The 10905-nt window shown below is 44.6% G+C and overlaps 1 protein-coding gene across 1 annotated transcript; it reads right to left on the bottom strand.

The window, feature by feature from the left end:
• Positions 1-482: 482 nt before the first annotated feature.
• On the bottom strand, positions 483-8749 carry LOC106591324 (CCN family member 4). Its single transcript, XM_045696833.1, is given in 6 exon segments — positions 483-2332; positions 2696-2889; positions 3150-3404; positions 3718-3816; positions 3819-3993; positions 8447-8749. Coding segments are annotated over 6 exon segments (1077 nt in total). The 5' UTR covers positions 8495-8749; the 3' UTR covers positions 483-2026.
• Positions 8750-10905: the final 2156 nt, after the last annotated feature.

Raw genomic sequence — 10905 nt, 5'->3', positions numbered from 1 at the left:
AATGACTAACTATCAGTGATCCTAGGATTTTGTTTTTGTACCTTTATTTAACCAGGCAAGTCAGTTAAGAACAAATTCTTATTTTCAATGACGGCCTAGGAACAGTGGGTTAACTGCCTTGTTCAGGGGCAGAACAACAGATTTTTACCTTGTCAGCTCGGGGATTCGATTTTGCAACCTTTCGGTTACAAGTCCAACACTCTAACCACTAGGCTACCTGCCGCTCTAACCACTAGGCTACCTGCCGCTCTAACCACTAGGCTACCTGCCGCTCTAACCACTAGGCTACCTGCCACCCCAGGATGACGCTTAAATAAGCCCTGAGATAAGAAGATTGTGTATTAATGTTTGGTCAAATCTTTCAAATTATGAAAAGCTGATTATATTAAGATTTAAATTATATAGAAATGCAATGTATGTATAGTACCACTTTGTATTAGAGAAATACCAAATGACTTAAAAAAGATTTGTCACTACCCAAATCTTAATACTTTGTATTTATTTGAACCAATCAAATGTGACTTCCTGGATGAGTTTGTTGTTGTTTATGATGACATGGATATGGTACATGGTTTACTAGAGTATTGACCAATGAAATAAATGACAGCACTTATTGAGCTGATCTCAATCAAATTTCAATCAATAAAAAGTTGCTACACTTTTAACCTCGTAGAGCTCAAATAATAACTGACAGACATTGAGGCAAACACTATTGTTCACTAAGAGTCAATGGAAATCAATGCAAAACTGAGAAAATGTGAGAGACTCTTGTCTGATATACTGTGCAGTAAACTACAAAATACTTGACATAATGTTTTGAGCACAACAGTACATACACAGTAAGCTTAATGACATGACACAAAATGAGCAAAACAGAAGAGTATAAAACAGGATGACCACTCGAGTGGTTAATGCCCTAATTTGGTAGAAGATTATCCCCATATGAATATGATGCATAATTACAATATGTTTGACCCCTGTGTCCTACTACGGTATCATCACAAATACATGATCAACTTCCGCTAATATACTGAGTGTACAAAACATTCCATGACATGCTGACCAGGTGAATCCAGGTGAAAGCTATGATCCCTTATTGATGTCACTTGTTAAATCCACTTCAATCAGCGTAGATGAAAGGGAGGAGACAGGTTAAAGAAGGATTTTTAAGCCTTGAGATATGGATTGTGTATGTGTGCCATTCTTAGGGTGAATGGGTAAGACAAAAGATGTAAGCTCCTTTGAACAGGGTATGGTAGTAGGTGCCAGGTGCACCGGTTTGTATCAAGAACTGCAACGCTGCTGGGTTTTTCACGCTCAACAGTTTCCCGTGCGTATTATGAATGGTCCACCACCCAAAGGACATCCAGCCAATTTGACACAACTGTGGGAAGCATTGGAGTCAACATGGACCAGCATCCCTGTGGAATACTTTTGACACCTTGTAGAGTCCATTCTCTGACGAATTGAGGATGTTCTGAGGGCAAAAGGTGTACTTAATGTTTTGTACACTCAGTGTATATTTAGATGTTTAATAGAAAATTGAAAAACAACTACATCCCTTTTCCCTTCATTGAATGGAGGTTAAATAATTGATAAACCCTGTGAATAAAAATAGTTTTTTTTAATCAAGATCATAATGAAGAGTTTGGGCAGGGTTCAACTACAATTTTCTTCAATCCTACTCCTGGGGACCTTAGGGGTGTGAAGGCTTTGTTCCAGCCTGGTGCTTGAACATCTAATTCAAATCATCAATCCTTTATTCCAAGGAATGTAAAGCTGGAGTCAATAATAACCTAAATGAATCTGTCCTCTGCTCAGTCCTCCCCAGTCGAATCATACCAAAGACTCTAAAAACGCTTGGCATTCAGCATTAAGGAGATGGATTTGGGTAAGGCCCTGCGGCAGACTAGCGTCTTACCCAGGGGTTGTACTTGTACACTAAACTGCCTCATGCAACAGAAACAGGAGATGGTCTCCTGCCCTATGGGCCGTATGTTCAGGCTCGGACAAGGCTGCTCAGTTGTCAGTTGATGACCTCATTGTGGTCGTAGTAGTGCTCCAGCTCAGAGAAGATGTCATTGGGGTTCCTGCAGCTGAGGTTACAGAAGCAGGCGTTGATCCACATCACCTGCCATGTCAGCGTGGCTCCGTTGGGACACTCAAACTCCACCTCGATAGTCTTGGACTTGTAAGGGATGCAGCAGCGATCGTCTGTGGCCATGCAGACACCACAGTATTTTGGACGGTAGGGCTTCTTGCTGTTGCAGCCTGAGATTGTGAAGTTCTGGCTCTGCTCCTCCCTGTAGATGTTCAGACACTTCTTCCCTGGCTGAGGGGTCATAGGTCAACATGGGTCAGAATCAACAAATGATTGGTTGACATGGGGTCAGAATACTGTTACACTGTCAAAATGGTCAAAATGATGTTCAACTGTATTGAGAAAACATTTGTCACCCATATGATTTTCTAACCATGTTTATATGCACAATACATGAGTTGATGAAGTTGGGCCTGGTTTCACTGAAAGCAAAAGTGAGAGATATTGTGTGTGTTTATAAAGTGTACTACTTTTGACCAGGGACCAACCTATTCCCTATATAGTGCACTACTTTTGACCAGAGCCCTATGGGTAGTACACTTTAATAGGGAATAGGGTGCCATTTAGGGCATAAGGAATGACAGATGTTCTCACCTTGATGTGCTTGGTGATGTCGACGTCACAGGGCCGGATGTTGCAGAGGCGTGACTCCTTGATCAACTCACACTGGTCGTTGGCGTTGGAGATCCTCAGGGACAGGCCACGTCCACAGGTCTTGGAACACGGGGACCAAGTGGTGGTCTGGGTAATGCAGTTCTTATGCCAGACCTCATTGTGGCTGGCGCGCACTGCCAAATAAACAGACGAACAGACTCCTGATTTGGGATGCCAAATTCCGGTAACCTCCCCCCAAAAAATGCCCAGGTTTTCCAGAAATCCTGGTTGGAGGATTCCTGGATTCCCTGCTTATTCCTTCCTGATTTCAGGAATCTTCCAAACAGAATTTCTGGGAAACCAATGGACCCCATAGTGCTCTGGTCAAAAGTAGTGCACTACATAGGACATAGGGTACCATTTGAGATACATCCCATAAAATGTAGTAGTGTACCTATCTCTGCATGCCTGGGGGCTGCCTTGCGCGTCTTCCTGGACTCGTCACAGATCCACTGCTTACAGCATCGGCCCGGCAGTTTGACCAGCCTGGGCGTCTGACACCACACCCGGGGTGGATGGGAGTCCGTGCAGAGCGGCACACAACCGATGGCGCCGTTTACACACAGACAGCGGTACTTACAGCTGGGTTGGAAGCTCTGTCCGTTCCGGTAGATCACTCCGTCGTACTCGCAGCCTGTGCCCACCATGTCTGTTTGATCGATCATGTCAAATAATGAGAATCAGCGCTACACAGTATATCCCCTATAGGTATACATAGGAAAACAACAAGCGGGTTATAGTTGAGACTGTTCAATGTTGGCATTTCAGCTCCAAACGCCTTCCTTAAGAAAGACCAGTCTCAAAGCACTGTGGCACACAAAGAAATAAATGCATCAATTCAGATGTGGAATCAGAACAACGTCCGTTCTCATTACTGTATCTATATTTACAAACTGACTTCACAGCACAGATGGAGATGGTACAACGTCACAACTCAAAGAGGAAAGTTATCTGACACTTACAGGCACATACTCCTTTTTCGTACCTCGGCTTGTCCATGCTGTAGTCACAGTACAGTCCCTTATGGTAGTCACAGACGTCGGCCTCGTTGCAGGTCTCCCCACCTGCTTGGAACAGGCCTTACAGCAGTCACAGCCATCCATCAGCACACTGACCCCTGGCGGACACAGGGGGGCGCTCTTGGCACACTTGCACGGCCATTTGCAGTACGCTGTACGGTTATACAGCTCTATGGTCGCCGTCAAGGGAGGCATGGCTGTGGAATATTGGGAAATGACCTGTAGGATGGACAGAACAACATTAATGAAATACTGGGTCATACAGGTGGGTTGGTCTTTGGCATGTCAGCCTTGTTGTGCTATTCCTGCAAACCCACAGAGCAGAGACCAGCAGCAGCTCCAGGTTCATCATCACTACCTATGTCATTGGTCATGTGCACCAACAACTAACATCCCCTCCTCACACAGCCAGTATAGTGATACAGTAGACAGGAGTTATATTGGGATGGGGCCACCCAGCCAGTATAGTGATACAGTAGACAGGAGTTATATTGGGATGGGGCCACCCAGCCAGTATAGTGATACAGTAGACAGGAGTTATATTGGGATGGGGCCACCCAGCCAGTATAGTGATACAGTAGACAGGAGTTATATTGGTATGGGGCCACCCAGCCAGTATAGTGATACAGTAGACAGGAGTTATATTGGGATGGGGCCACCCAGCCAGTATAGTGTTACAGTAGACAGGAGTTATATTGGGATGGGGCCACCCAGCCAGTATAGTGATACAGTAGACAGGGGTTGTATTGGGATGGGGCCACCCAGCCAGTATAGTGATACAGTAGACTGGCGTTATGGGGCCACCCAGGCAGTATAGTGATACAGTAGACAGGAGTTATATTGGTATGGGGCCACCCAGCCAGTATAGTGATACAGTAGACTGGGGTTATGGTGCCACCCAGCCAGTATAGTGATACAGTAGACAGGAGTTATATTGGGATGGGGCCACCCAGCCAGTATAGTGGATACAGTAGACAGGAGTTATATTGGTATGGGGCCACCCAGCCAGTATAGTGATACAGTAGACAGGAGTTATATTGGGATGGGGCCAACCAGCCAGTATAGTGATACAGTAGACAGGAGTTATATTGGGATGGGGCCACCCAGCCAGTATAGTGATACAGTAGACAGGAGTTATATTGGGATGGGGCCACCCAGCCAGTATAGTGTTACAGTAGACAGGAGTTATATTGGGATGGGGCCACCCAGCCAGTATAGTGATACAGTAGACAGGAGTTATATTGGGATGGGGCCACCCAGCCAGTATAGTGATACAGTAGACAGGAGTTATATTGGTATGGGGCCACCCAGCCAGTATAGTGATACAGTAGACAGGAGTTATATTGGGATGGGGCCACCCAGCCAGTATAGTGATACAGTAGACAGGAGTTACATTGGTATGGGGCCACCCAGCCAGTATAGTGATACAGTAGACAGGAGTTACATTGGGATGGGGCCACCCAGCCAGTATAGTGATACAGTAGACAGGGGTTATGGGGCCACCCAGCCAGTATAGTGATACAGTAGACAGGAGTTACATTGGGATGGGGCCACCCAGCCAGTATAGTGTTACAGTAGACAGGGGTTATGGGGCCACCCAGCCAGTATAGTGATACAGTAGACAGGGGTTATGGGGCCACCCAGCCAGTATAGTGATACAGTAGACAGGAGTTATATTGGTATGGGGCCACCCAGCCAGTATAGTGATACAGTAGACAGGAGTTACATTGGGATGGGGCCACCCAGCCAGTATAGTGTTACAGTAGACAGGGGTTATGGGGCCACCCAGCCAGTATAGTGATACAGTAGACAGGAGTTACATTGGGATGGGGCCACCCAGCCAGTATAGTGATACAGTAGACAGGGGTTATGGGGCCACCCAGCCAGTATAGTGATACAGTAGACAGGAGTTACATTGGGATGGGGCCACCCAGCCAGTATAGTGTTACAGTAGACAGGGGTTATGGGGCCACCCAGCCAGTATAGTGATACAGTAGACAGGAGTTATATTGGAATGGGGCCACCCAGCCAGTATAGTGATACAGTAGACTGGGGTTATGGTGCCACCCAGCCAGTATAGTGATACAGTAGACAGGAGTTATATTGGGATGGGGCCACCCAGCCAGTATAGTGTTACAGTAGACAGGGGTTATGGGGCCACCCAGCCAGTATAGTGATACAGTAGACAGGAGTTACATTGGGATGGGGCCACCCAGCCAGTATAGTGATACAGTAGACAGGGGTTATGGGGCCACCCAGCCAGTATAGTGATACAGTAGACAGGAGTTATATTGGTATGGGGCCACCCAGCCAGTATAGTGATACAGTAGACAGGAGTTATATTGGTATGGGGCCACCCAGCCAGTATAGTGATACAGTAGACAGGAGTTATATTGGTATGGGGCCACCCAGCCAGTATAGTGATACAGTAGACAGGAGTTACATTGGGATGGGGCCACCCAGCCAGTATAGTGATACAGTAGACAGGGGTTATGGGGCCACCCAGCCAGTATAGTGATACAGTAGACAGGAGTTACATTGGGATGGGGCCACCCAGCCAGTATAGTGTTACAGTAGACAGGGGTTATGGGGCCACCCAGCCAGTATAGTGATACAGTAGACAGGAGTTATATTGGAATGGGGCCTGTAGTTGCATTCAGCCCGAATTTGTTGTGGAAGGAAGTCATTCTTCCAGGAACATTTGTAACAGTGGTACATGACATCAGACCACAGCAAGGGGAAATATGTTTGATTCCAGAGGGGAACACTCTGGCACATTTCCAAACTAAGTTTCCCCACCAACCTAAAGATGAAGATAAAGTTGTGTATGAAGCTGCAGTATTGTAGACTGAAGATCAATGCAGGGTAGGGATCAGCCAGCCCCATGGACACAAATACCAAATTGCCGCTCGTGGTTTGGTTTCCCCCTATAAAGTAATCCATGGGACTAGTGACTGACAGAAATAAATAACTCTCAGGCCAGGGTCATTTAACCACACCTACCAAATAACACACTTTAAACGATATTAGTCAGAGAGAGTACTGAGGTAGTACCTGACCTGTCATTAGCTGAGCTAAAATGAGAGAGAGTGGAAGAGAGAGTGGAGGAAAGAGAGAGTAGAGGAGAGACTAGAGTAAAGAGAGGAAGAGAGAGTAGAGGTAAGAGAGGAAGAGATAGTAGAGGAGAGAGGAAGAGAGACTAGAGTAAAGAGAGGAAGAGAGAGTAGAGGAGAGACTAGAGTAAAGAGAGGAAGAGAGAGTAGAGGAGAGAGTAGAGGAGAGACTATAGAGTGAAGAGAGAGTAGAGGAGAGAGTAGAGGTAAGAGAGGAAGAGAGAGTAGAGGTAAGAGAGGAAGAGAGAGTAGAGGAGAGACTAGAGTAAAGAGAGGAAGAGAGAGTAGAGGAGAGACTAGAGTAAAGAGAGGAAGAGAGAGTAGAGGAGAGACTAGAGTAAAGAGAGGAAGAGAGAGTAGAGGTAAGAGAGTAGAGTAAAGAGAGGAGGAGAGAGTAGAGGTAAGAGAGGAAGAGAGAGTAGAGGAGAGACTAGAGTAAAGAGAGGAAGAGAGAGTAGAGGTAAGAGAGTAGAGTAAAGAGAGGAGGAGAGAGTAGAGGTAAGAGAGGAAGAGAGAGTAGAGGAGAGAGGAAGAGAGAGTAGAGTAAAGAGAGGAAGAGAGAGTAGAGGAGAGAGTAGAGGTAAGAGAGGAAGAGAGAGTAGAGGAGAGAGTAGAGGTAAGAGAGGAAGAGAGAGTAGAGGAGAGAGTAGAGGTAAGAGAGGAAGAGAGAGTAGAGGAGAGACTAGAGTAAAGAGAGGAAGAGAGAGTAGAGGAGAGAGTAGAGGTAAGAGAGGAAGAGAGAGTAGAGGTAACAGAGGAAGAGAGAGTAGAGGTAAGAGAGGAAGAGAGAGTAGAGGTAAGAGAGGAAGAGAGAGTAGAGGAGAGAGTAGAGGTAAGAGAGGAAGAGAGAGTAGAGGAGAGAGTAGAGGTAAGAGAGGAAGAGAGAGTAGAGGAGAGACTAGAGTAAAGAGAGGAAGAGAGAGTAGAGGAGAGAGTAGAGGTAAGAGAGGAAGAGAGAGTAGAGGTAAGAGAGGAAGAGATAGTAGAGGAGAGAGGAAGAGAGACTAGAGTAAAGAGAGGAAGAGAGAGTAGAGGAGAGAGTAGAGGTAAGAGAGGAAGAGAGAGTAGAGGAGAGAGTAGAGGTAAGAGAGGAAGAGAGAGTAGAGGAGAGAGTAGAGGTAAGAGAGGAAGAGAGAGTAGAGGAGAGAGTAGAGGTAAGAGAGGAAGAGAGAGTAGAGGAGAGAGTAGAGGTAAGAGAGGAAGAGAGAGTAGAGGAGTGCCCAATCTAACAGTTTCATGACTGTCTGGGTTTCAGCGCTAGCACAGAGACAGATTCTGAGGAGGTCTATTGTATGATTAACATTGACAACACGTTTATAGCCCAGTGTCAATGAGAAACCAATAATGGGTTATTGGTAATTCGCACCGCGCACAAAATGTCTCTGTGTTATTACGCAATTAAATAATCTAATCTGGATAGATGTGCACAACCTGCGATCATGTATATGTCTCATATTCTTCTGATCTGTAATTCATAACCTGTAATCTTTAAAACTATAGATAAAATAAATCAAAAGTTAGTCTGAACGTTAGAATGAAATCAAAGAATTTATGTTTACCTGATGAGTGCTGGCTACTATTAGAATCCACGGCAGAAGCCACCTCATTACGAGATTCCAATATCAACTTCATTGAAATGAGAATGACATTCTTGTAAAAAAAAATAGAACGTATTCCACGAGCTCAGATTATTGCAAAACGGTGCGGTGCAAATGATATCCAGCGCCGGTCAACGCTCGCTACAAGCGAGTCCTTCTGTCTGACGTCACATTTCGGGACAAACCCTGTAGTTTTGCTTTGTTGGTTTTAATCCCTTCCTTTTCTTCAGTCCCCACCTCTCCCTCCTCCACGAAAAAAAAAGATTTCAAAAACTTGGGCTGACCAACAAAAATAAACAGTTGATACATCGTAATATCATTTCCCTTACACTTCTCTATATGTTGATTTATTAATAAAATACATTTTTAAACAAATTCAAACCAATTAACAATTAATCAACCAACCAGCAAATAAGGTGCCAGTTTGACAGTCTGCCTGCCTGTCTCTGTTTAGCAGAAATGTATTTCATAGACCAATAAAATGTCCAAAACCCCAATTTAACTCACACATAAACTTGAAGAATAACCTTGCACATACAATATGTGCTTTTAATAATCCCAGTCAAAGGTCAACTATAAACTTCACTCAAACAGTCACTCCTACAAACAGATGCTGAAATACTTAGTGAACCCTCGTTGTTGGGTTTTCAATGAGATGGTGAATTCGCTGCATAGGGATAAAAGCACATATTGTAGAGGATTTAACTAAACCCCATTTGGGCTTAAATTTCTTTAACGTGTACAGTACAGCACAGGGTAAACAAAGTTATACTTTGCACAAGGACTACTGTGTTTGTTTGTGAATATACATTTTGATGCGGCGATCAGCTAGTCATTGTTATTTATTACCAGTCTTGGATATGGGGGTTTAGTAGCTCTGGTACTCTTGAAGAGGCTCAGCGTTCAGTGTTAACAAGCCACACAGGCGCCCTGGAGCAGAGCTCAGAACTTAGAAAAGGTTCAAGAGGAGTACTGTATTAATCCTAAAAGGTACAAGAGGAATACTGTATTAATCCTAAAAGGTACAAGAGGAGTACTGTATTAATCCTAAAAGGTTCAAGAGGAATACTGTATTAATCCTAAAAGTTACAAGAGGAATACTGTATTAATCCTAAAAGGTACAAGAGGAATACTGTATTAATCCTAAAAGGTTCAAGAGGAATACTGTATTAATCCTAAAAGGTACAAGAGGAATACTGTATTAATCCTAAAAGGTTCAAGAGGAATACTGTATTAATCCTAAAAGGTACAAGAGGAGTACTGTATTAATCCCAAAAGGTACAAGAGGAGGAGTACTGTGTTAATCCTAAAAGGTACAAGAGGAGTACTGTATTAATCCTAAAAGGTACAAGAGGAGTACTGTATTAATCCTAAAAGGTACAAGAGGAGTACTGTATTAATCCTAAAAGGTACAAGAGGAGTACTGTATTAATCCTAAAAGGTGCAAGAGGAGTACTGTATTAATCCTAAAAAGGTGCAAGAGGAGTACTGTATTAATCCTAAAAGCGGAGGATGTATCCTCAGTCAGAGGATCATATCCTATGATAATCAGACTGGCTAAACCTCAGTAGGGGATTGGGCATCCAGCAGGATATCTCTAGCAGAGCTCGGTATCCAACAGAGTAGATTCACTGATCTAGAGAATTACTTTAACCTTGTGGTTTGTCTAAGAAATTAAAACACACAGCTAAAATCCACCCTTTGTCCTTAAAGCAGTTCTAGAAAATGACCAGGTGGGTTTTGGTATCCTAACTCATTGCTTTATCCTTGGATGTAGGCTGTTGCTAATTGATGCTGAAAGGGTCGCTGCTTTTTGGAGAATAAAGTTGTAGAGAGTTGCTGGTATCCTGGCAGGTTTAGAAGATACTGTGTCCAAAATGGTACTCTATTCCCTACATAGTGCAGCTCTTTTGACCTGCAGTGTAGTACTGTATGTAGGGAATAGGTTGCCATTTGGGGACGTAGACAGAGAGGATGGGAAATCCCTTATTTAACTGTAGCTAACCTGTTGACCTCTCTGATGAGGACCGTGAATTCTCGGAACACTGACCTGTTGACCTCTCTGATGAGGACCGTGAACCCTCGGAACACTGACCTGTTGACCTCTCTGATGAGGACCGTGAACCCTCGGAACACTGACCTGTTGACCTCTCTGATGAGGACCGTGAACCCTCGGAACACTGACCTGTTGACCTCTCTGATGAGGACCGTGAACCCTCGGAACACTGACCTGTTGATCTCGCTGATGAGGAGCGTGAACCCTCGGAACACTGACCTGTTGACCTCTCTGATGAGGACCGTGAACCCTCGGAACACTGACCTGTTGATCTCTCTGATGAGGACCGTGAACCCTCGGAACACTGACCTGTTGACCTCTCTGATGAGGACCGTGAACCCTCGGAACACTGACCTGTTGACCT

Source organism: Salmo salar, chromosome ssa02 (genome assembly GCF_905237065.1).
Source record: "Salmo salar chromosome ssa02, Ssal_v3.1, whole genome shotgun sequence".
NCBI classification, from domain to species: Eukaryota; Metazoa; Chordata; class Actinopteri; order Salmoniformes; family Salmonidae; genus Salmo; species Salmo salar.
Note: the sequence above shows the minus strand (reverse complement) of the source record. Positions and strands in the feature narration are given on the sequence as shown.